This window comes from Mya arenaria, chromosome 3 (genome assembly GCF_026914265.1).
Source record: "Mya arenaria isolate MELC-2E11 chromosome 3, ASM2691426v1".
Classification (NCBI taxonomy): Eukaryota; Metazoa; Mollusca; class Bivalvia; order Myida; family Myidae; genus Mya; species Mya arenaria.
The window spans coordinates 19,942,511-19,970,308 of NC_069124.1; the positions used below are offsets into that span (position 1 = coordinate 19,942,511).

Here is a 27,798-nt window from a genome sequence, read left to right on the forward strand (position 1 = left end):
ATGTCGTTCAGGTTATTAAAATATTAAGTCCGAGCTAAAAATGTGTTTCGATTTTAAAGTCTGATTAAACAAACACTTTCAATATTCTAGAGACTAACACGACTTTGCGGACGCTGGACCTCCAGTGGAACCATTTCCGGAAACAGAGTGCTGGACACCTGTGTAACGCCATTAAGGTATGTCTGGGTTGGGCTTCGGTTAGGCTTGATCCAACGCTTATTTCCCCTGGTCGCGTCAATGTATCGATCGGTTAGGAATCGGACCAGATGCGAGCGTCTAGATGGTCGAGACTAGGCTTTCGTTTTATTCCGAACTACTTGGCCATTTTTATCGAAAACAATCTCGGATGTACATCAGTAGAAGTAGTTCGTAAACTTTTGAATTATATCATTAATTAAATGCAGTAGTTAAGCTTGTATTTGTTGATCTAAGTTTAAATTGATTGCAAGTGACGTGTACTATTGCGAGTAAAATTAAGATTACCAAGAGTTTAGTCGTACCTTTTAACTGCAAAATTAAATTTCTACGCGATCTTACTAGTTGTATGGTTTTTTTTGCATGAATTTATAACTCATAATAATGTTATATGAGTTTTCTCATAGCTCTTCTTGTTTTTTGTGATAAGAATGCATTCGCTGTCTATTGAAAATTGTAAAATATTGTACATTTTGTTTAACACAGAGTGGAGCAAATCATAATGTTTTTTCCAATGAAAAAAACAACACTATTTCTCAAGTTTTCAAATACATTTACTTCAATAAATCAGGTAGCAGCTGTTATTGAGTTTGATCAAGTGAAGCGGTTGATAAAAACAGTGTTGTTTACACAAAATAATGTAGACCTCTAAAAACTTACATACTGTGTAGTTACACAAAATAAATGGTTATGTGTCGTTGCCGCAATTAACAGTTTATTCTTGTAAGTTTTACCCATTAATTATTTTTAAGATACGATCTATTTAAATGTGCTAAACAGTTGCACTTTTACACTTTACTCAAAGACCAACAAAGCAATTGAAAACATTTTAATCCAACACTTAACTTTTTTAAACTGCTTATTAAATGTCTGTTTTCGAAAACAATATCATTAAAGATTATATCTTAAAAGTAACAAATCTGTCATCGATTGACTGATTGTCCAGATAAATGCATATAGATTATTAATTAATCACATTTGACTGATTTAGAGAACAACTGAATGAACTTTTAATAGCCTGATCCATGTTATAGTGGATTAATTTTCATTTACATAACATCTTGTTTTGTTGCTTAAATTTCAAATATATCGAAACTTAACTGACATTGAAGACAGTCTCGAATTATTCGTAAAATCTAGACTATTAAATAATAATAATGCACAGTTACGCTCACCGAAGACAGATCACAAACACTATAATATTAAATAAAGAAATATTAATCCTGTTATATAAAACAAATTGGGAGCGGGATGGGCAAAGAAGGGTTAATCGCCAGAGCGAAGCCGCTACCAGGAAACAACATTCCTATTAATGAAGCTTTATCTTTCTATTTATAAGCCAAAAAGGGTCTATGTCAACTTAATCTTAGTCTTGGTAAGGGTGATATACCGCCATTGCCAAGTCGTTACCCAGATAACAACAATCCTATAAATTCAGCGTTATCTTTCTATTAATGGGCATAAAAGGTTCTAAACGAGCTTAATCTTACTTGGAACGGTCTAGACAAGAAGGGATATATCGCCATTGCCAGGTCGTTACCAGGAAAACATCAATCCTATGTACCCAGCTTTATCTTTCTATTTATAGTCAAACAAGGGGCTTCGCCACCTAAATCTCAGTTGGAACGGTCTTGGTAAGGAGGGTTGTATCGCCATGGCAAAGTCGCTACCAGGCAACAAGAGCCTCCAGCATCTAGATCTCACCAACAACCGAATAGATGTGGTCGCCCTCCCCTTCCTGCTGCATGGATTAGTCCGAAATAAGGGAATTGAATCATTACATGTAGGTTTGAATTGAATTGATTTGAATTGTAAGTGATATTAGTTTGTGTTATATGCTATATTTGATTTGATCGATGAAGTTAATCGATCGATCGACCGTTCAATCGTTTCATTAATGAATCAATTCAGAAATCAATCTACTTGTAAGTTCGTATGTCCTTAAACCAAAAAGTTGGAAAACTAATGCATTAATCAATTAAAACAATCCATTGCCTTTTAAGTGTGCAGTCTATGATGGAGTATGTACGAATCAATCAATCAATCAATCAATCAATCAGTTAATAAATCAATCAATTAATCAACCAATTAATCAAACAATCAATCAATCAATCGGTCAATCAAACAAACGATCGATCGATCAGTCAGTCGGTTGGTCGGTCGATCGGTCGCTCGCACAATCATTTAATCACTCAGTCAATACCGGTGGTTTAACTTTCATTCAAGAACAAGGTAACTAAACAGAAAGTGAATTCATAGTAGCATGGATTTTTTCATTGTTTCATCGCATTGTGCACACTATTCTCTCGATTTCAGCTCGCGAAGAACCCCATGACGACAACGGGAGCCAAGGCGGTGGTGAAGGCCGTCACGGGAGCGGCTAATATGCGCATCAAGTACTTGAACATTGAGGTAAGTGGTGTTTGATGGTGTCTCAAAATGTTTCATTTTTATGGTATCATATCAAGGTAGCATCTCGAAAAATAGCAAGTTATGTGACAGTCATGTTAAATAAGTGATATAAATACTATTACATGTATATTTGGAACAACATCAACAACAAAAAAGAATGGACAATTACTGTATGATATGACTATATTATCTTTAGATCGAATATGTCCATCAAAACTCTGATACTCCCCCGCAGAATAGATCTAGGAGTTGACTGCCCCTTTAGAAATCTCCTGTCACGCCGTTAAAATAAATCATTTCAAAATCCTAATCCGCCGTTGAAACATGCTTTTATATTTTAAGCTTTATTTTGCTTTTAAAACTTACCTCACCTCAGTAACACATGTTTCCCCCCATACAGGACATTCCAGTGGACAAAGAGTTCACCGACCTTGTCCGAACTATGCGGGAGAAAAAGTCAATCGACATAGACCATGGTCCGGAGATGTATAGCGCCGTGGAACTGGTCATGAAAGAACATGACCCGCATGACCTTAACAGGTAAGCTACTGGAGATGTACTGTATTGTTTTGTACTGTATGTCATGACGCCGAGATGTGCTTAGCCGTGGAAATGGTCATTGAAGAACATGACCCGCACGACCTTAATACTTAGGCTATAAGAGGGGTAATTCATGTTTCTGTTCTGAAAACCATGAATATGTGTGTCAACTTAGAACTGGTCATGTTGGGAGAGCATCACCCGCACGACCTGAACAGCGAGGCTGTTTTTATTTGTCAAATAAAATGCTTACATATAGTACATACTCTTACCTCTTTTATAACCAGCTTTGATCGGGTATTGATACCTATGAAGTACTTTCGTCTGACTTGTCTCAGTTTACTGATACGGGTACACTCCCGCTTAGCATAAACCCCGACTGTACAATATATAGATATATCGAACCGTACTTGTGTATTTCCAGGTTTGATCCCGTGATGGTACTGATGGAGTACATTCGGATAGACAACCTTCGTCTGATCGACTTGTTCCAGTTTATGGACACAGGGGGACGCGGTCTTGTCAGCAAAGACGACCTTAGAGTTGGAATTTCTGTAAGGAGTTTTCTAACGAATATAGTTGTGCGACACGTACTACTAAGGCAACGAGATTAAATTGTTCGTAAAAACAGCAAATTAATAACGCTCTATGTGACGTCTTAGAATGCTTTTATTTTGTGGAGGAAACCAAAGTAACCGATGAAAATCCAGTTGTCTGGCAAGGTGAGCACCAACCAGTCGATAATACAAAAGTTCAAGACATTCAACCTGTTTTTAGCCTAAATATAAACAAATGAACTTGCCAAAACCGGGAATATTCCTTATACGCCCCTTGTTCTTCTTTTCAGACGTTGCAGTTACCACTAACGGAGTACCATCTTGACTGTATAATGAAGGATATCGACAAGAAACGGGATGGTTACATCGACTTAGAGTAAGACACAGTCAAAACTCGCTATGTCGATCTCGGATATCTCGAGATTCGGTTGTGTGGAACATTTTCCTGTGTTCTTTAGTCAGCCTCTAATGTGCTTGGTTTGGTGCTACTTTTTTTAAAATTTCGGATTAATCGAACGTTCGTTATCTCGAACCTTTTCCCGAGGTCCCAACGACTTCGACATAACGAGTTTCGACTGTTCATACACTTGCAATTAGAAATTTGAGCATTACCTTTTAGTTGATTTTAGCTTTGTTTCCATATTCACAATTATCCATTTGTTATGTTTATGTCCTGTAAGCATATCAGGTTTAAACTGTTCCCATTGTTATGAAGGCATACATTATATATAAATTTAGGACAACAATGCATTAAATAAGTATTCCTCAGACAATGTCTGGATAGTTCTGGCATTCATACTATGGATCCATTAATCCATATTTAAAATATCCATTCAGAATTATAAGTGGGTAATGCATATTAGATTAAAACAAGGCCATTGATATTTTTTTCAGAGAGTTCATGAACGCCCATAGAGACATGTCCAAGACCATCATTCAGAGGACCACGAGAGCCAAGTCGAAAGGCAAGCAGGATTTGGGACTGAAAGAACTCAAGCAAATCCTCAAAGAGCTCGTGGAAAAGAGAAACAAAAAGAACAAAGAGAAGGCTAGTAGTCGTGTGAAATCTGCCGCCCTTGCCCGTGCAAACTCCGCTTCCTCTAACAAATCATCCGCACCTGGTCGACAGAGGGTTCGCACCAAAAAGGCATCATTGACAGTCACTAAACCTAGCTATGCATCCACGAAAAAGTCACGAAAATAACTTCACGTTTTGTGTATATTTTTGTTTTATTCACATTATATCATAATCGTTCACTGGCGAAAGAGAGTTGAAACTAACAAATCAGCACCCGATCTTTGACAGTCACCAAGCCTAGCTTGTCCTTTCGAGAAAATGCCAGGAAATCGAGTCACGTGTTATTGTATGTATTTGTTTGTATCCTAACATAAATAACACTGGAACAATCCCCTATTATATTCGTACCTCCGGCCGCCACAGAGTTCCGGCTGTCGACAAGTCTAGCTGCTCATCCCAGGGAAAGACTATCAAATAATAGTTTCACATGGTGTTTTCATGTCGCACACTCAAATAAATCACTTGAATATTATTCTACAACACTCCGTCAGTCGGCCGTGAGCGATTTTGTATCAAGAAACGGAAATGAAAAGATCCAAGTGCACTGTGACAGCCAAGCTAATCCCCTAGAACACACCCTACAAATAACACATATCACATCTTGTCTACATAAACTACTGAACTTTTGCTACGGATCACCTGTTTTCTTTTTAGACTTTCAAATATATGACTTTAATATTGAAACACAAACAAATAACTTATCCGATATCAACAGAATCCAGACATGCATTGATAGACAAAATATGCATTTGTTGAAAAAATCACAATGATGTGAACTGACGTCGAAATATTCTGACAGATTTCTTTTTGTTTTAAACCGTTCATCAGGAGTGGTATTCAATATGCAAATTAAGTCAGTCTTACAGGCATCCATCATTGACTTCAATCACTCAAATGGTCAGTTATTTATAACAAGTAATCCGATTAGCTACATCGTTCTTAGATCCAGTTAAGACCATTATTGAATACCAGCCCAGATAAAACTGTGGCTGAAAATAACGCTTAACAGGGCTTAACGGTACGTTTACGTTTGGCGCACATGAGAATTGGCTTTATCAACTCGAAAATATATATCTGCGATTTTCAAGAACCTTATAATTCCGTAACAACCAATTTTGAATGGACAAATATACATCATATCTACATAACCAGTCCATGTTTTCTCCAAATTTAAATGCATATATAGGAGCCTGTAAGTATCAACCTAAGGTGATCCTTGGCAAGATGTGCGTAGTTTATATTCAGTGTGTTTGTGTGTGAACAATACCAGTCCACTGGCCCATATCCTCTAACAAATCGTTAGTGCCGTCATTGTGTTTCATGTTTCGTTTTTCAGAGAGACCAAGAATGCATCGTTGAAGTCACTCGGCGATACACACATATCATAGAGGTCACAATAATCACGAAACTATTGTACACAACTTCGGTTCACTGGAATTAGCTGACACATATTTACATATACCTTAAAGGGGCACCATATAGATTAACCTTGATAGATGCAAATAATATGTTGTTTTTACTGTTTAAGGCATCATTATTTGACTTAAATAATCAAAACAAACAGAAACATATATATTGTGTACATATAAAACAAATATAATGACATTTTGGAGATTTTTAACTACGGAATTAGTGGCCACGTAGCTATTAATTGAAAACCAAATTTACGAAAGTTTCTTTTTTACTATACACAAATCATTTGCTTTTTGGTATTGATCATTTAGGCCAAATGAGAACAACATAAAAATAAAAAATTAAAAAAAGAAATGCATGTGTCAAGAATAAACCTATAGTGTGCCCTTTAACAATCATTTCGCTGCCTTTCATCACATGACTTAAAGCTGCACTCTCACAGATATACCATTTTTACTTTTTTTTTGTCTTGGAATTTCTGCAAACCAATGATTTAAGATTGCTGACAAAAAATCAGATCGTAGATTTTCATATGGCCGTTCGAAATTTAATGTTTTATGGCATTTATATGCATAAAACATCATTTTTGAACTTAAAGGCCTAGTCTAAGCCTTATATAAGTGACCCCCCCCCCAACCCTAAATGGCCCTGAGCCAATAAACGAATACACATGAAATCGGCCCCTACTGTGAACCAGTGCAATAAGCAGGAGATTCACAGCAGGGGATTTTCGTGCCAAACATTCCTTAAACTAGGCCTTTAAATATAAAAATCTGCGATCTATTGTTTTGGCAGCAGTCTTATATATCTGGTTTCCATGGATTTCGCAAAAATTGGCTCGTTCCAAGACAAAAAAATAGAACAGTTTTCAAGACGTTCAATCTGTGAGAGGGTAGCTTTAACAGTGTTCGTCCTTTGTAACTATTGATGCACGCCATGTATACCCTTATACAATTATTAATGGTTTAACCGCCAAATTTATACTATAACATCAGTTGCACTGCTGTTTTTTATCATTTAAACTACTTACCATCATGTACTTGCATTGTTTATATTTATGTACATGTTTCTATTATTATTTTAAAAATAAGTTACTGTTATAAATGTTCTTTATAAATAAAAAGATTTTTGCATAGAATAGAAAACGTTTGTATGAGAACAATAAATTGTTAATTCAGGCCCTAACGAAGAGGGCGGAGATAAAGTTGAAGATGGAGAAGGCAGTGGAAGCAACTCAAAAAGTAGAAGTAGAAGAAAAGTCAGCCAAAGAGCGTGATCTCCCTTCGACCCTAACGAAAGATAAGGCGCACATGCAACGCAGAGATTCTCTGTTTCAAGACTTTTTCGCACAAATCACAAACAAACTACAAGCCGAAACTCCTAGAGATGAAGACGTAGAGGAAGAAGAAGAAGAAGAAGAAGACACATTTCGGGATGTTTTTCCTGTCTTACCAAAACTTGGAAAATCCTCAACGAAATCGGGTTCAATAAAAAGGGAGAGCACCTTGTTTTATGATGATTTTAAGAAACTGCAGGACGAGTATAGTGATATTTTACCTCAAATTGAGGAAGATGCTGATTTAAATGTTTCAATGATGAAAATTGATACCTACGAGCCCGCAATTTATACCGAGCGAAATAGTCCTGGGAAAAGAAAGAGATGATTTGCTTGACCTGAATTAAGTAGCGGATATATGTGTTATGTTTTAAATATGCCCGCATTAGTTTGAATAAATAAAAACTAAACTCAAAATGTTGTAAGTTTGGGTTACATATGCATCGACAGTTAGTAATATGTATATCCAACTACGTAAGTAAGAATTTAAATTCATTTTCTAAAAGGAAAGTACTAAACTCTAAAATCCACCCATACTCCATAGTGAAGATTCCCGCAACACTCTGCCAGATCACTTTCATGTGCTTTCCCATGACTCCGCGTGAAATTTCGAGCCATTCTGAAAACACGTTATACTACAACAACATGCAATAAGATAATATCTAATATAATATTATGTTCGTACGACAACGCTGACAATGTATTCCCTGTTTTATAACGTTTATGTAGAGAACCAAAAGTTAATATTGAAATAATTACAATAAAACTACTATTTTCAGTCCCATTTAAGCAAAAAGTCTAATTATTGGTATATTAAAAACAGGAAAAAACACTTACTGATACTAGTGCAGTCTTATTCGTGTTATTTTTTTAAATGAATAGCAGATCGTGTCAGACCACATTGCATGGTTATCGATGTGTGGATTAAAGCCAATTAAAACGCATGCTAACCATTTTTTTTTTCAATTTTAAGACCATGCATATCAAAATAAATACTGAATCTACTTTCTTTTTTTTGTAAATAAAGCGTGCTTCTGAAGCGAGTTCAAGGTCATGGTATTTTTAATGGTTGTATATCAGTCGGCCTGACCTTGACACTGACCATGGCACAGACCACAACTGTGGCCTTGACATTGACCTTGTTACTGACCTTTAAAATAAGAATGTATACGGCTGCTGATTATCTTAGTTATTGGTGTTGATGTAAATGATCTCCAAGTAATAAGTTTATCCGACCCCAGATAAGAAGATCCAAATATTTGGCCATGCTGGAAATTCTTTTCTGCCAACCCGGTGTTTTTTTTGCGAAAAAGAGGTTAACCAAGTTTCAGCAGAACTCCCTGTAGGAGGGTTGGGATCTTGCACGAGCGGTTATTGTAGGTGATTTTCTCACCTCAGTTAAACAAACATAGCAAAACTGTTTTTATTCCATGGAACTCTTTTGTGCATAGTAAAAAGTAGTTATATACGGATACTTTTTTATCTTTGATCAAGGGCAAGATAAGGATTTCCAGCATGGCGAAATATTTGGATCTTATTATCTAGGCTGAGAGAAAATGTAGTGTTTTGTTATACCAAACTTTATCAAATATGTTGGGTTAAGTCATAAACATGTTATATTTCTGTTATTTCGAATGTTCGTTATCTTGAAGTTTTCCCCGAGATCCCAACGACTTCGAAATAGCGAGTTTTGACTTGTTCATAACATAATCGAACACATTATTTCCTTTCAACTTCAATTTGTCGGTGATCAGTGAAAACGTACGGCACGTAAACCGTCGATCAACATGGAAGTCGAATATTCTTACCATTGGTTCAAACTGATAATTGATTTCAACCATTAATATCAGATATAGTTCCCATAAATATTGCATCCACTTTAATGGGAGGAAAGTGTTGCAATTAACGATTCAATCATATTTTAAGCATTAATCGTTCTTTTTGTCGAATGTAGCTGGTAGGTGCATACTGTTCTATTCATTACCCTATGATGTAGAATATTCATATTTAAGTACTGCAGTTCCGTGTAACATATGTACATTTCAAAGCTATTTTGTGTAAATGATGTATATATAATTGTTCTGACGCAAAATTGCAGTATGACTCGTGGCGTAGCTTAAGAGCGCAACCTTTTGACATGTGCTCTTCCCTCAGAACCGACATTCATATGGTTAAAATGCTGGCGGGTGTGTGTGTGTGTGTAGGGGGGGGGGGGGGCGGTCTACACCCCCAAAAATATTTTAGAAATTCAAGTCTAATATGTTGCGTTTTGAACAGATGTAAATACAAAGACCTCTTGCGGATCCAGGATGAGGCGCATTCGGCACTTGATCTTCTAGTGGATGTTTTGTTATCTAAAACTGTCCAAGTTCACTGTTAAACTTCTATGTAAACATCGGAGAAAGAAGTAATAAAGTACACTGAAAACGCATTATTTCGGACCCCCCCCCCCCGGTCGTAGTTTGTCAAAAGGTATGCCGTGACTAGTATTTGTTCACCACAGTGGTTCCACGTCATGTCAATTTTCAATGCTTATAACTTATGAAATAGCTGTAAGTAATTTGGAAGGTTAACGAAATACAGGATATTAATTAGCCAATCAATGTAATGGTTAACCGCAAGCGGACTCCGTTTTATTTGTCGAAAGAGGAAGTAGCACGACAACTATTTTGAACAAAATGATGTGACTATCGGATGGTATGTAGGTCTGTTTGGGCCGTACGACTTAAGAAGTTACTAAACTCGTAATAGTATTATATTAGAACAGAAGGCTGAAGTGTATGCATGACGCCCCCACCGACAACCTCGATAAAGTCATGACTAAACCTCGATGTGTAGTGTGGAAGAATGGGTATGGTTAAGGTAATTTGCCAAACTTGCAGACTGTTGATGAATCATCTCTACAAGCAAATTGAAATCTCCCATGACATGCAGAACTGTACTGTAACTGCGTCCAGTTTGGTTAAACCCTTTTTTTCGACCAATCAAATAATCCCTTATCAGGCAAAACGTCCCTAGTTGAAATGGTCTACGACCACACTTGCAAAAAACGAACCGTCCCTTCTAATACTAGTACGTCGATGTTTTTTTTGTATCTCCAAAAGTAATTGCGCTCGCCTTAAGCTCGCTGACCATTTTGTTGGAATGAAAGAAACAAATACACAGTATGTCGACTTTACAAAACAAGTCGATACATCATGTTCAATTAGGTTAATTTTTGTCGACATAATTTTACAACATGTCAAGTCATAACTCGTTAAGTCGACATACAACACGTCGACAAGACAACATGCTAACATCATTACAGTATGTCCCACCGTCGCCATCTGTTCTTTTGCCATTCATTTTCACATTCAGGCGTCGCCCTGTTAAAGTTTAATGGTCTTTGAATTGATGTCGTCACGCGCGGTGACGTAGACACAGCTCGTGATGACGTAGGACGCTCTGGGGTCAAACTATCCGAACGAGAGTTGGATGTAGACTTATAAGGATCAGAATCCGTCCTTGCGTAATCCGGTGTGGGAATGGATAATGTCTTAGGGGTACAGTATAACTCAGAATGATGCCGCTCTAGGTGCATAGAGTGAGGTCTCCTGTATAGTTCCGGACTAGAATTGTCACGTGTCATTCCTTGACGCTCAGTTCGTGACACACGCGGATTTTTTTGCACTTCTGGTGTACTCGGCGAATGTTAAATAACAAGATGGAATTTCGGTCTCTCCTCCAAAGCATTATTAACTTCACTTTTACGTCTTAGGTTACTATTATTGTCACTATTATCTTGACGACCGTCGTCGTAAAAGAAATTCCGCCTCGCCGCCGGCGTCAATACCTCTGCGCTCCGAGCCACCCGTAGCGGCGTGGCAGACAGGTTGCCAGTAGACCGGAACTGCATGTTGCTTTCGCTGATAGGTGAGTAACTGCTGGAAGTGTCCGGGTCTACCTCGATCCTGTAGAAAGATTTGAGATTTAATTTTCTAATGGTGGTGATGATGATGATGATGATGATGATGATGATGATGATGATGATGATGATGATGATGATGATGATGATGATGATGATGATGATGATGATGATGATGATGATGATAATGTTGATGACGACGACGATGATGATGGTGATGATGCTGATGACAATGAAATGATGATATACTTTTTTGTTTATCATATTATTTCATTTTGATTTCAATCAACAGCAAAACAAATTTTAGACTTCAAATCTGTTTGAACTTTTTACCAGATAGCTTACCCATTTTGTGCTGATATCCGTTTCAATATCTGCTCCGTGGTTTCCGGATCAGTTTCCAACAACCGTCGGAGCACTTCATCGTGCAAGGAAGCCGGAATCTGTAGAGAGAATAATATAATTAGAGTTGCTTCCCTTTACCCACAAATCGCAGTTAAATGTGATATTGTAAATATGTAATTTATAGAGTGTTACCTCCCTTACACTATAAATGATGAACGCGCATTGTGGAACAATAGAAATACGTGCACTATCGCATAATTATTTATACTTTAACATGAAATACCTTTGAAAAAATATTGTATTTCTTTTTATACATCTGAAATATGTTGGGAAGCTCAATTCTGCGATGGTAAGACGTAGGAACTTCAACTGCCGCCAGACAACCACATCCCTAAGTGTAAATTATAGTTAATTTACACGTGCGCAGAGGGGCAGTTCGATCAATGAAAAAGTAGACGACTGTACCGAAGCAAGAAGACCGACACACTATGAAACTCTATGAAAATAAATGTTTGTATGCAACGTTAAATCTGCTCTACAGAATATGGAGCTACAGTTATTTGGGTAATTTATATCCTCGATTGTCATTGGTACACAAATAAGTGAGATCACCAATAGTAGTTCCTATTTAATACCTGCTCATAAATATTGGATCTATTATAATGGGATGAATGCCAATACTTTACATATAATAATTTTTTGTTGATTTTTTTTTTTCTTTTTCCTTTTTTGCAATTTCAATTGTGTATCTAAAGTACTAGTATCATTACATGCTGCAGAAAGCCATTGTATCATATTTTATATCGAAACATTTCTTGTTCATGTCGTATTGTGATGCATATTTTTGTTCAAAAGCATGTAGCCTTTGCATTTTTAAGTACTGAAGTTCCGTGTTACATATGTATATTTCAAAGCTATTTCAACTGATATTGATAGTTGTTATGACGCTAAATCAGATTATGATGCGCTTGTTTTTTACCTTTTTGTGGTTTTGTTTGTTAAAGGACGTTCCAAGACTAGTTGATATGTCCACTGTTTTTATACTGTTAATAGTTAGGATCATTTCGACGACATTTCAAACTGCATTTATCTGCTACACTAACCAAAATTTCGAAGGGTAAAAAACTAAATAATAATTAAAAAATCAAAATAAAAGTAAATCGCTATCGGACGCCAAGTTTGTCCGTTTGTCGTCGAAAAAAAAACGTAACATAAACGTATGTAACAACTTTCGTACGGACAACTTAAGTAGTTACATTGTACTAAGTAATATACCAGAACAAAAGGACGAGGTGTATGCATGACGACGTCGCCGAGGATACGACTATACCTCGATGAGTAGTGTGGAAGAATGGGTTATGTTTAGTTTTTTTTGCCAAACTACTAGAATGTTGTTGACACTGCGTCTAGTTTGATTAACCCCGTTTTTTCGACCAATCAGATAATCCCTTGTTAGGCAAAACGTCCCTAGTTGAAATGGTGTCCGATCCCACTTGCAGAAAACGAACCGTCCCTTCTAGTACTAGTACTTCGATGATATTTTTTATCTCCAAAAATAATTGCACTCGCCTTAAGCTCGCTGACCATTTTGTTGGAATGAAAGAAACAAATACGACATGTCAATTTTATATATTCTTTATTGCCGCTTTTCGTGAACAAAAAGCATTTTATGAACACAAATATAGTGTAATATCAACGATCAATATAATGTATAGAACATTTTAACCAAATATACAAATTCCTGAATAGCACAAAGGCCCTTATATTGCATAGCATCAGGAAGTACATTAACTCATGAATATGTATTATCCTACCCATTTAAATATTGCTGAATAAACATAGGATTAGAATTCTTGAATGTGGTTAGTTTAGTTTTTACTCATTTCATTTAGCTTGATTGTTACGAAAGCTTATATAATCCCTATCGGGTCCATTTCCTGGGTAAAAACCAGTACTGGGGCCATGCGGAAATAACCCTAGTGGGAGCCTCTTTGGTGAGAGGTGGACACCTTTATTGTGCACTTGACCATTCCCACCCTGGTGGGAATCAAACCCACAGCCTCTTTGGTGAGGGGTGGACACCTATACCTTGAACTGGATCATTCTCACCATGGTGGGGATCAAACCCACAGCCTCTTTGGTGAGAGTCAGACACCTATACTGTGCACTAAACCACTCTCAACGTGGTGGGGATCAAACCCACGATCTCTTTCGTGAGAGACGGGGGCATTAACCACCAGGTCACTCTCACCTTCATGAATGTGGTTGGTTTTGTTTCGTTGTTATGATTAATGAAACTGGCAAGATATGTCAGATGAATACTTGTCCTTAAATGCCCAGCTAGATAATTAGTTCCGATGGTTAAATTTAAATATTTATAGAAGATTTACAGATGATGACATTCTGCATATTACGTTTTGATGTTAATTTCAAAGTCAGAGAAGATTAAATGTAGCATACAAGGTGTAGTTATCGTTTATCCTATTTCAGAATCGTTATAAAATTACCCAGGGAAAACCCCCCATAACTGTGTTGATATGTTGAACAGTTGCTCATTGTTAAACTCTGAATAATCTCATTTTAGTATCAAAACAATATATAGCACTATAATAAAATATACATCATCATCTCACAAACGCTCAACGAAGGCACAACAATGTCCATGAATACATACTCTAAACAGAATATTTCTTTTCATGAGTTTGCTTTTTAAAAATTAATCGTTGATGTATAATATGTTGGTAGTCATAAGAATATAACTCCTAAGTTATGGAAGCGTATATCGTATGTAGGGATACTGTGATCATGTAGTTTTGTCAATTTGATTTATACGGACTTGACGAGTAATGAATTCACATACTGTCAATATAACATCGACTTGCTCACTTATAAACTGGACATGTTGACATAGGTTTTGTTGACAAATACGGTTTAACATCGTATGTAGACTTTGCAAAACAAGTCGGCATAGCATGTTCAGCTAGTTTTGGACACTTCGACATAACATTACAACATGTCAAATCATAACTCGTTCAGTCGACATACAGCAAGTCGACAAGACAACATGCTTACATCATCAGTATGTACAGTATACGATTCCATACACTATCTATAATTTATAGGAATGTTTTTTGAAAATATTGATCAATAATGAGTTTCGATTGCAAATTATATCAATGCCCATTTCGATATTTTTTATGGAAATAATTTCACTACTTTTTTTATCAACCCTCTCTACAGCACATGATAAATAATAATCACCCCTCCCGTGCATGTAAGTCTGGTATAAACTATAAACTACTATAAGTTATCCCAACGGATAAATAGCGAACAAGCTCTGGATTTCTCTCTTAAACTAAGACCATAACATATAAAAACTTGATATATACACTTGATTCTAGGTAACTATATACTTAGCACATTTTCTCTCGGCGTACAACACATAAAGAAACTAAAAAGTACCGTAACTCTGTAAAACCACTGTACATATAAATGCTTTATATGAATTGGCAGGAACTATATTTCCAGGTAAAATAAAGATGATTGCTATTCCACTGTTTATGAAAAGAATAAATATAAATAGTTTGTACACGTTCAAACTACACATGGCGATTTACACTAGCGTCTCCTGTTCAAAATTTCCGTCACCCGGGGAATGTGACGTCATATTGTCCCACTGTCGCCATCTGTTCTTTTGCCATTCATTTTCACCTTCAGGCGTCGCCCTGTTAAAGTTTAAAGGTCTTTGAATTGATGACGTCACGCGCGGTGACGTAGACACAGCTCGTGATGACGTAACGCGCTCTGGGGTCAAACTATCCGAACGAGAGTTGGATGTAGACTTATAAGGATCAGAATTCGTCCTTGCGTAATCCGGTGTGGGAATGGATAATGTCTTAGGAGTACAGTATAACTCAGAATGAGGCCGCTCTAGGTGCATAGAGTGAGGTCTCCTGTATAGTTCCGGACTAGAATTGTCACGTGTCATTCCTTGACGCTCAGTTCGTGACACACGCGGATTTTTTTGCACTTCTGGCGGACTCGGCGAATTTTCAATAACAAGATGGAATTTCGGTCGTTCCTCCAAAGCATTATTAACTTCACTTTTACGTCTTATGCTACCGTTATTGTCACTATTATCTGGACGACCGTCGTTGTAAAAGAACTTCCGCCTCGCCGTCGGCGTCAAAATCTCAGCGCTCCGAGCCACCCGTAGCGGCATGGCAGACAGGTTTCCGGTAGACCGGAACTGCATGTTGCTCTCGCTGATAGGCGAGTGCGGCAAGGACGCGTCGCTATCGTCATAGTAACTGCTGGAGGTGTCCGGGTCTACCTCGATCCTGAAGAAAGATTTTAGATTTAATTTTCTGATGATGATTATGATGATGATGATGATATACTTTTTGATTATTATTTTATTTTAATATTTCATTTTGATTTCAATCGCCAGCCAAACAAATTATGCTTCAAATCTTGACAGCTTGAACTTTATACCAGACAGCTTACCCATTTTCTGCTGATATCCGTTTCAATATCTGCTCCGTGGTTTCCGGATCGGTTTCCAACAACAGTCGCAGCACGTCATCGTGCAAGGAAGCAGGAATCTGTCGAGAGAATAATATGATTAGAGTTGCTTCCCTTTACCCACAAATCGTAGTTAAATACGATATTGTAAATATGTAATTTATAGAGTGTTACCTCCCTTACACTATCAATGATGAACGCGCATTGTGTCTTATAGTGTAGAAAATATTGTTGATCCGTCTATTGTTAAGTAGCTTTTTAAAGATAAAAAAATAATGTTGTTGCGTGAAATACCTTTGGACATTTGTATTTCTTGTATTCTACAGTTTAAGTTTATCTTTATTTATTATAAGATTCTGATTTAATGAGAAATGGTTAACCCATGAGCGTCTTAAACCAAATACATACACTGGATATATTATTCAAAGAGAATGTACAAGTCTGAAAACAGTATACCATGGGGCTGATTGGTCAGTAATTTGATAAAGTTATCAACGTTGTTAACGATGTCACTGTTAACTTTCAACGTTTTAACTTCTTTGAACGTTTCAAGAATGAACTTATGATCTGCGGTATTTTAAATAAGATTTGAGACAACTGTTCTGTTTCAGCTGTATTTGTTATGATTAAAACTATGAACCCATTAAAACATATTTGACGTTTGAAAGTTCACAGCGATATAGTTAACAACGTTGTTAACTCTAACAAAAATTCTAAACAACCGGCCACCGATGTTCTGGGTCTTTAGAACCTACCTGGAACACGGTTTGGTGGTGGTCAATCATGGTTTTGATGACCGCTATCACGTCCTTACGTTCCTCGGCCCGCTCGATACTTTCAACAGCGAACTCCTTTTCCGTCTGTTTCGCCTTATGCAGAATGTTCGGGCCAAACAGTGTCGCTAAGTTATGGGAGTCCATCTTGTTACCCGGCAACTGAAAAAAAAATAATTATGATTTTTTTCTGATCATTTTTGTTTTGTTTTTAAGAAACAAAAATGTTTTCAAGACCAGCATACTACAATTGGATGTGTATAACTCGAGAGATGAACAAAAAAAGGATTCTAAGTGACACTACACAGAGAAGAAAAAATAACAATTTCGCCCTAAACCCTCAAAAATATTGCAATACTTAAGTTTGACCACAGCCCTCGAAATTATCACAACACAAAGAGAGAAATTGTCTTAAAGAAAGATCAGGCAAAGGGTTACTCATAATTGTAGGAGCTAGCATGCCTGTTTGTCGGCCTATACAGAACAAAGTATCCATTTCGGCCATGACACCAGTATCATGCTCATGAAATGACTCGCTTAATACTGTTTGTAGTGGGTGGATGGGCGTCACCCCGTACCCGAGACTTTATGGCTTAAAAATTTAACTGCAAATTACTGTAATTCTTTTCACATAAATCTGCAGTTTCGGCCAGGACAAAGCCACCACGCGGACAATAACCTTCCTAAATATTTGACAGTAACTTAAAAACGCATTCGCTTTCGCGGTTACTTAATTTCGCGAAAAAAAAATCCTCATACGAGTTCACATTTAAAACGCTCTCCTAACTGCGCAGATGTCATTTCTTTGAAACAAAATCAAACTCTTGGCTTATTTGTTTTCTATGGCAGTAAGCAATTTGTACGTTAAAAATGAAGTAAAAGTACGTAAAAATAAACTATCGCGAAAATTGATGACACATGTTGTCCTGGCGACATGTCTACTACCCACAGTGTTGGTGGTCTCATGACCTCATTGTAATTGTATGGTAATAAGAAACAGGTTGAAAGACAACAAATTTTAGGGCTATTTTAATGCAATTAAAATTTTCTTTAAGTGGATGGTGTTTCGTTTTGTGACCGTACGTTTACCAGTAGTCATTTTTCGGACAAAGGGCAAGATTTTGTGAAACTTCGTGGCCTTCAAAATATCGATGTGATGACTTTTACTGCTGAGAATAATTGCATCCACTTTATGTACTTAAGGAAAAAAGGGCCATTTAACTGATGGATGATTTTGTGTTTTATCAGTGGTTTTATGGATAAGTTGATAGCTGCCGGCTACAGAAAATGTAGAACGCAAACAAATGGTTAATAAAAAAACTCCATACCCATTTCACGAAATAAACGATAATTTACTACTTGAAACTCTTAAAGATAACCGAAACCATCGGAGATCATATAAACACTAAGCCAAATATGCCTCTTATAGACTCGTAATAAATCTGTTTTGTCCGAATACTTAAAACGTGCCTTCATTGAAACTTGGAGAAATTCCAATCATATATTGTTTCATTTGATTGATATCTGCATGAGGATTTGATAAGATATGGAATCTAATCTTGTTTAAAACTTCAATGGCATTACATAGCGGAATTTAGACGGTTTATAAACATGTATAAGATGACGAGATAAAAAAACGGCCCAGATTAAAATTAAGATGATATCTATCGTCCGATTTTAGACAACATTTCAATAATCTTAGTCTCAATTCTCCTTTGATAGACATCGATCAATCAATTCGATTTTTGTGATTAAATAAAATGCCAACATTTTAGGGTCAAGGGATGAATTAATACAGAAGTACTGAAAGATATTAAAATCTTGCAAAAATATTAACATATAGTAGTATTTCTTGTAGTTAAGTAAGGAATCTGTCTATAAGACTATTTGAACTCCATTTTGAAAACCCATAAAAACGCACTAGCAAGCCACAGCGTGACAATGACGATTTATCTATTGTTCATATTTCTAAGTTCCTTCGTTAAAATATGTTCCGAATCTTGAACGGTCTCTTCATCTGCGTTTATATGACTGTATTTACCCTCGGGTGGCAACTGGCGGGCATATATACGCAGCTTTTAGTCGTGACCTAAGTCAGAAACTCACCGTTTCCCCTCGCTCGTCGACGGCGTCAGTGGAATGTTTCTCGACGTTGTTAAGGAACTGTAGCAGCGCCCACAGCGTGTCTCTGCTGGGGACCGGAAGTAGCGACACCAGCATCCGGGTGATCTCCAGCTGCCTCTCTAGGTTAGGGAGTCCTGCAATGTAAAAAATCCTTGATAACACCACGGGCTACTTTGGTTTTAAAGAGCTCTAAAATACTGGACACAATGAGCCGAAAGTTCAGAACTTTGTTAAAGTTAACAACATCGTTATCGTCATCATTGTTAACTTTAAGGTCGTTATTGAACTGGAAACACTTGTATCCGATAGTATTTCTAACAAACTTGTTATATGCAAATATATGAAAACATCATGAATAGTTCACTTTAAAAGTTAACAATGACGCTGTTAACAACGTATTTAACTTCGACAAAGTTCTGAACAAAATGCCCAGTGTACATCATTTATGTTACTGCTAATACTACTACTAAGAATATTTACCCAAATACGATAGTTAAATTATATAATATGGGTCAAATATATCATTTTTTCAAGTTTTTTTACAAGCCGCAACTTCACGGCCATTTCCGGAGATTTTCGTAAGACAGTCGGAGATCCTCGGCTATTTACTACTCCATATACGGTCTTTTCCGGACAAGATTGTGTGTGTCAATTTGCTTATAAAATGAATGGCAGATACCGAACTGTCAATGAACAGACTTTATGACTCTTGTCAACGATTTAAATAACAAATTTCCGATTTCGTAAACTAATTTACTGGCCTTAGGTTGTTTTTAAGGCAATGAATTGCAATGAAATGTTGAAAATTCTTGATCCATACTTAATACTCATTTATAAATATAATGCTTCAAAATAACTTTCGTATCAGTTTGAATAAAAAGTAGTTTCTTAAATGAAGTCTTCTCCGATTATTAACTAATATTTGAACTGAACTGAAACTGAACAACGATGAAATTCTGCTAAATGAAAAGTGTTTTTGACACTAAAACCACGGTCCCATTAAACCTGACCGTTTTTTGTGTGTATTTTGAGGAGAACTTTTTCGAAATAACCGGTGCGCTTCCCTTGTAAATGGCAAATGCCACCAAGCACCAGACGATTTTATAGTGCAAAAAGGCCGCTGACGAAAGCATAAGTAATACTTATACCACTCATAATTATTGCCAGAACTTGTTTCCCACATATTCAATTAGTCTAGTCATCGACTATCAGAACACATCATATAATAGTAATTGATTCCGCAGATAAAACAAATGCATTGGGCTTCTGCTATGAGTAAAATATTCTTGCGTTGTGAAAACCGGTTAAATGCATTCAGTTAACGTTTATTCACAAAAAAGATTTATATTATACATATGTGCGGTATGCATTAAAAGACAACCTTGGAAATGCGTCTTCGAAGATCACGCATTGGTAATCGGGTATCTACATAGGATGGGACACAAGTTGCTTCTGGCATATGAATGGCAAGCACGCATAAAACCAAAAAACTACATCATTTGAGCATTGTTGAGAGAATTAGCTTTTCCGCTTTGGCTCAGACCTGACTATGTTGCGCTGAGCGAGAGAGACAGTTGTTTGGTATTGTTAGAAATTCCTTAGAAATGTTTTTATAAAGTTCAAATAGATTGTAAGTACGTTCTTTGTCCCGAAACTCGGATAAAATTAAGACATGAACATAGTTCTGGTTTTGCGAGCCGAAATGAAAAAGCGAAAAAGTTCTAAATTATAGCCAATAAAGACATACGTACATTGTTTTTGCTTTAACACATCGGAATGAATGTGGTAAATACTGACGTCAGAAATAATCAAAGACTATCTTTATGGTATGCCATAAAACAGAAAGTAAGACGAAGACTAAATGCTTAGAAAACATAGGTATATAAAACTTGTAAAATGTTAAAACCCTCAAATATCCCATTTAAATGAACTATTTATATCTTAAAATTGGTGAATTACGTTGTATGTGCCATTAAAACGTCTAAAAACCTAAAACAGAGCAGCCCATTATTTTAACAAAAGTATTGCCAAATCATTCATCCGTATCGCATCTGCAATACTTAAGAGTTCCGGCCAGATAATGTAGACCCCAAGACATTTCGGCCAAAATTCTCAATTTAACACATCATTCCTTAAACCATCTTGGATTGCGCTTACCCTTGGCAGCTATGAGCGGCGAGTAGAGATCCCTCGTTAGAAGGGGCTCGGGGAGGTCCCTAAAGTACTCCTTCAGAACAGCCCCAACTTCGTGAGGATTATGGGATTCGTTCAGCTTCACTTCTACCCCAGAATCGAATTCGTCCCTCAGCTGGTTCGTCTTTTTCTTGGAACAGCCGACTCTAAATATGCCTAAAACCCGTAATCCTGAAATAAATTGGAAAATATTATGCATGCTTACTTTCCAAAAGTACAAGTTTACATTCTGACTATTAATATTCTGGTATAAGCTTGTTTCTTAAGACATATTTATTATGTTGACAGCTGTTTGCTAGGCATATTTATTACCAAGAAAACCTCGAAAGTATAAACTTAAGCTGTTTTTAGATTTTGATACATATTTTTATCGTACGAAAGTGTTGGTATTAAACAAGTATCGTCTCAGATATGTAACCTCCACTTTTCCTATCAACAACATCAGCTTTGTTTGAAAATGTAAGGCGTAAAAGATGTCTCAATTCAGCTTATAGATCAAGCATGCTTACAATTGAGAGGACATCAGAGGGAGTCTTTGCTATAAGTCTGGCATTTTTACAATTGAGATGTAATTAGTGAGTGTTTCTTATAGGGGTCAAGTACGCTTACAATTGTGAGGTCATTAGAGAGTGTCTTTAATATGGGTCAAGCATGTTCATAATTGTGATGTCCTTAAAGAGTTACTCTGATAGGGGTCAAGCATGCTTACAATTGAGAGGTCATTAGAGAGTGTCTCGTACAGGGGTAAAGCATGCTTACAATTGAGAGGTCATTAGAGAGTGTCTCTTACAGGGGTAAAGCATGCTTACAAAAATGAGATAATTAGAGAGTCTCTGATAGAGGTCGAACGCAAGACATCGAAGAGGACACCATTATATCATGTCATAATATTTCTGCAATTTGTATAAGGAAAATGTTTATTCCTCCAGTAGGTATAACTTACCATAAGTTTCTATGTGTTGAAAGCAGGCTTTCACAATATGGGGGACCTGCGGCGGTCCTGTTGCGTACAGGGGGACACTTGACTGACCCAGACTGCCATGGCGGGTATGGGATAAAGCGTCCGTAAGACTAGAATTCGTATTTCGGCTACTCTCGGACTCGGACAGGGAATCGGAGCTAGCGTTTCTCTGAAAATGAGAACATGTTAACATTAGGTGGAATATGTGACAAATTTGCGGGGCAACATTGAGACATACATGCCGTGCCTAAAAGTGAAGATGAGTGGGAGGCAAAATTGAAAATATTTCCGACAGTCATGGGCTACGTATTTCTTTTGTTTTGTTAACGCACTTGACATTTATAGCTGGGAGTGTATGGCAAACTTATACTGTAGCATTTTACGAAAATACAGCAGGTTTCTTACACACTGCTCACAAATAAATATGATCATGGTTAAGTGAAACAAATGATTCACAGGAAGTTTTTCAAACAAGTTCCCTGACTGAAATTCTACGTAATAAAAGATATTATTTTGTTTCAAGATATCTGACCTATTTCACACAATCATATACATGTACGTGTTTGACATCAACATTCGATATTTACTTCCCCGTTTTCATTACTGAAGGCAAAATTTTGAAGAAATAGATTTTGAACATGTTTACAACAGCGAAAACTTATTTTTGGAAAAACTAAATCAAATATTATGTACTTCAACTCCATGTTTCTCACTGATCGATTAAATTGTTTACAAATAACACAAACAGATATTTTAAAAGTTCATCAAACTTTCATTATTTTACGACTTAAGTACAGGTGCGTATGTGGACAATTTCACACAAAATTCATTTGATCATTTGACCACTGAATTGGAACTACTTTCATGATAAACGAAGTATTTTATTGTCATCAAATTTATTGCTAAAAACGCCAATTAACTCAATCGACTTCAAACATAGTTGACTCAAACTTGGTCATAAACTTGATAATATTAATACAAAACCATCTCAGTGTTTCAAACTAATGAAACACACCAGTTTATCAAATTAGACTACATGTATGATTAGGCCTAAAAAAAATATGTCCGTTTCGGGTAACCCGACCCTACCTATAAAAATGCGCCGACTCTAACTATTTTTTCCGTTTCTGAGCAAAAAAAATATTCGTTAGCGAATATAGAGTTACGAAAAGCGGATAAATGCAGATTTTAATCAAAATTATTGTTTATATGATAAAACAAAGTCAGGCAATGACAGTAATGTAGGAAAGACCACCATGTGCAAGAAAACACTCTGAACTTACGACAGATTTTGAAAAAAAATAAAAAAATAATCCCTACCTTCCCTACCTAGAAATTTTGGGAAGGTTACCCTAAACAAACAATTATTTATTTTTTTGGGCCTTATTCACCTTTTGACTTTCAGTAAATGAATTGGCATAGTTCACACAGTTTTCCAGCGACCCTTGCGAAGAACTACTTGATTTCCGGTTCCCCTGGCGATGCAAGATGACGTCAGATTCCTTCCGCTCTTTGAGCGTCCCTGAGTTTCGTTTTCGTTGAAGGTCATTGTCATTTGCAATACACTTTTTCAAGGGTATTCCGAACACTAAACCATGCTTGTTATCTGAAAGAGAGGGCACATGAATGTATAGGAATATGCACACTGCAAACATCAATTGGTAAGTACTTATTAGGCGGGTCTTTCTCATGTGCTTGCCCGGTTCCAAACCAAACAGCCCTGAGCCCACCACCACACACAAACCCTTTACCTTACCCATTATCCTCTCGTTCTGACAGACCGTGGATCATGACACCGGTAAAAATGGCCGAAATGACCAATGTTACTGAAACATGGTCAATCCCTACCAAACATATACATTGAGGCCTTGGCGTAAAACTGTGGTAACGCCTTCCATTTCTTGATTGAGTTACAACCGTCTTGCACTAAGCCCGCGACACACCTTAACCCCCTTTCCAGGTCAAATGTATATCAAAGTCCCCTTACCTTTCTCTGACAGCCCGTGGATAATGCCTGTCAGGTTCGCCGACTTGCTTCTCTTGATCGACAGCAGGTGCTTCTTCCGGCGCCCTGACTCCCGCGGCTCTGTAAACAAAAGAAAGCCATAAGCACCATCATCAACTGCAACAAAATCATTATCAACAACGACCGTTTCCCCGAGGATGGTTAACAACCTCTTCTAATAATATCTCGTTGCACGTTTTAGCATATATTTTTTGCGGTTGGGTTGTTTCTAAAAATACGGTGGCGGCGGGATTACTTTCGCTGAAGTTGTTAAACACATTGTTAACTGTTCTAGCAGCGTCTTTCGTGTGGTCTTAAGTCGTAATACATGGACACATAAGCAATAAAATGCACATTCGCGGCCAAGCAGACGGCGTACGCATGTCAGATACACTGGCATTACCATGATTCTACCGTGATGCGCCATGTTGCGTTTAAGCTTTTTTTGTTTTCTTCACTTGTCAACTTCATTTTGCACTAATGTTTCAGCATTTTTGTTCTCCGTTGATTTACAAAACCTGCAAGGTAACTTTCAACAACAGCACAAACCGCCCCATGGAAGCATGTACCGTGCCCTCTATACAGATGTTACGCAACGTTCAAACTAGGGCCTTTCTTGTAAGGGAAACGGTGAACAACGGTTTGGGTTAAGTCAAAAAGAAGTTAATCTTGTTTACTAAATAAGAGTCCGTTTTATTGCATAAGTGTTTATCCTTATGGCATTTTTGTGGTTATCATTAAAATAATTGTCACAGACGTGTGAAAGAGTTCCGCACCCGGAAATAATTGTCTTAAACACTTAAAAACAGGGACTATTAAAAAGAAGAAAAGCCCTTCGAGCATTCTCAATGAGATTAATATGACCATTCTTAAGATTATAAGCCTAAATAACTTGTTGGTCTTTGGGTTTTAATCAACGTTATGTAACACGGATATAATGCTTGAAAATCTGCGTGCGAGCTTTTTTCAGAATCTAAACAATACTTAAAAAATGAACAACAGCTACATTTTTCGCATTTATGAATGCCAAAAAAAATAATCTGTCCTAATTTAATGTCTGTCATCACAGTGAGACCTAACCAGTTTACTAAATTTATATATAGTTCCAAATTATGGCATATATGGCGAATTATTTACGGTAATTTGCTTTTCACTTTTAATAAATAAATATTTAGGCAAGATTTATCCCGCTGTCGCCAGTTTTTACCAAAATAGAAAGCTCAGCTAAATTTAAACCAGTTAACAATATTGTTTTATTACATTACATGCATAGATTCCTTCCAAGAATGTGACTGATTTGTTTCGATCTGCCTGAGCTTATGTAGGTTAACTTGTGTTAAACGAATGTTAATACGATTAAGATAAATACAGTCGAACCCCGTTGGCTCGAACTCGCTTGGCTCGAACTCGCTTGGCTCGAATTCCTCGTTGGCTCGAACTCGCTTGGCTCGAATTCCTCGTTGGCTCGAACTAGATGTAAATGACCGATCTTTTTATACTCAAGGTACAGAATCCCGCTTGGCTCGAATTTCCGAGGCTCGAGGTATTTTCGCCGGTCTCTAGGAGTTCGAGCCAACGGGTTTCGATTGCATATAGTTTAATTGATATTTTCGACCTCGATCTGCCTGAACTCATGAAGGTCAATTTGTGTAAAAGAATGTCGATACGATTAAGATATATAGTTTAATTAAGACATACAATAAATCAGTACTCCATATGATAAGACAATAAAATAGAACAAAATGAATTACATTGTTTATTCAATAATCACTCTTGTCACTAGAAGAATTATAATAACGACCGTTCGATTATTATTCGATGAACGCCTCCAAACAGTTATGAAAGGTATGCATATTAAATCCTTGTTTGAATGATTGCCTAAGCTGTCAGCGGCTATGCCACCCATTAAGAAACCATTTATCATCGAAAAAAGTAAGACACTAGACAAAACGGTAATCCCTCGAAACGGTATTGACGTCCCAGAAAGACCTGCCAACTTGAACATAAGACTTTCGATTCTTCGTTTGTGATCACAAAGAGGATTTGTCTTTAGACTAAGCCTCAAATGATGACAGGGAATTCGCAACATGATTAACATGGATCCACATGGCGACTAGCTTTGCATACATACTTTTTGTGATAGGCCTGGTATATGACATGTAAACGAATTGTTCCTTAGTATTTTGATAGCATCTTTTATATCCCCATTTTGTTTGATGTTTGATTTACTAAAAATGTAAATGTTAATGTTTAACATAATATTTCATTCGTCGCCAAAATGAACGAAAGGCACGAAAAGGACACGATTATGTAAAATGTACATGGATTTTGGTCATTTGGCAGGTTCTGTCGTGGCTTTTTTCATTCAACTGAAACAAAACCATACAACATGTCTTGGACTGTTTCACTAAGAATTTTAGAACCAAATTTGAAACTGAGATGTTAAACAGTGCCCTTCTCCGCAGTCCTTAAAGTCTTGATGAAACGGACCTCTGCTGGCAAGTGTTTGACATCCGTACGAATGGAAAATTCCCATGTTATGATCGACTTCTCTTAATTTCGCTTGCACTTTCAAGAACATAACAACAACGTTTTCAGACAAAATCTTTGCGCAATAATATTCCAGGAAAAGACACGGACATTAATTGCATGAGAGTATTTTCTGACAAGATATCAACGTGTGTCTACGAGGAGTTGAAAATAGGCATCTGGTTATATTTCAGACAAATTTGAGATGAATTGATCTGTCGATAACCGAATTATGGTCGCATCTGCATTTCATTAAGCAGGTGTATTTTTTGCTGCATTTTTCCAGAAAATGATGTTTTTTCCAGCCACATGTGTAATGAATACGTGTATTTAATCTGTCAAATGACAATTGTATAAATCATGATGCGGTTGGTGGTTGTATCAATCAGTCATGAACCATTACCTTATCTCGAAGTGTAAACAACTGACAAAGAAATATGCGGTTAACATCGAAAAACAACACAAAAACCACTGACGTGTTTAATAACACAAATATGTGAGAGAGTTTTTCACTTAAATCTGTTTTTCATCATTGAACGGTTCTACTCAATGTCAATAAGACCCCTGTTGTGAATGGATTGAAAATTCCCAGAAAATGAAAGTTAAGAGGTTAAACTGATATACTAAAATAGTTAATACATAAATAGTTATGCAAAATATTTAAAACGTAGTTGAACAACAACTTGCCCACTCAACTCAACTTAATGACATCAGGCCACTTGTTTAGAGCACAATTTCCATAAGATTTGATAAAGATAACATAACAAATTTCATAATTGTGAAATATATGATACTAAATTTCACAATTGTGTGAAATGAATTCAGATTGTTTATGAAAGATTTTCTATATGAATGGCATAGTTATTATAAAATATATTTTCGTTGCAAACGGTTTCAGCGATTTACCGT

At 36.7% G+C, this 27,798-nt stretch overlaps 2 protein-coding genes across 2 annotated transcripts in view; one reads left to right on the top strand and one right to left on the bottom strand.

The window, feature by feature from the left end:
• The window catches only part of LOC128226987 (leucine-rich repeat-containing protein 74A-like), a 38,133-nt gene extending 30,900 nt beyond the window's left edge, over window positions 1–7,233 (top strand). Inside the window, exons 8-14 of the mRNA XM_052937138.1 lie at window positions 91–176; window positions 1,784–1,978; window positions 2,512–2,607; window positions 3,008–3,147; window positions 3,572–3,701; window positions 3,995–4,080; window positions 4,599–7,233. Of these exons, the coding sequence (XP_052793098.1) occupies window positions 91–176; window positions 1,784–1,978; window positions 2,512–2,607; window positions 3,008–3,147; window positions 3,572–3,701; window positions 3,995–4,080; window positions 4,599–4,908 (1,043 nt within the window). The 3' untranslated portion in view covers window positions 4,909–7,233. The remainder of the gene's footprint in view (window positions 1–90; window positions 177–1,783; window positions 1,979–2,511; window positions 2,608–3,007; window positions 3,148–3,571; window positions 3,702–3,994; window positions 4,081–4,598) is intronic.
• Window positions 7,234–13,399: 6,166 nt separating this feature from the next.
• Window positions 13,400–27,798, bottom strand: part of LOC128228372 (uncharacterized) — a 50,593-nt gene continuing 36,194 nt past the window's right edge. The window contains exons 3-10 of the mRNA XM_052939661.1: window positions 24,343–24,441; window positions 23,747–23,961; window positions 22,338–22,524; window positions 21,359–21,565; window positions 19,184–19,335; window positions 17,060–17,239; window positions 16,287–16,384; window positions 13,400–16,120 (exon numbers count right to left, since the gene is read on the bottom strand). Coding sequence (XP_052795621.1) covers window positions 15,394–16,120; window positions 16,287–16,384; window positions 17,060–17,239; window positions 19,184–19,335; window positions 21,359–21,565; window positions 22,338–22,524; window positions 23,747–23,961; window positions 24,343–24,441 — 1,865 coding nt within the window. The 3' untranslated portion in view covers window positions 13,400–15,393. The remainder of the gene's footprint in view (window positions 16,121–16,286; window positions 16,385–17,059; window positions 17,240–19,183; window positions 19,336–21,358; window positions 21,566–22,337; window positions 22,525–23,746; window positions 23,962–24,342; window positions 24,442–27,798) is intronic.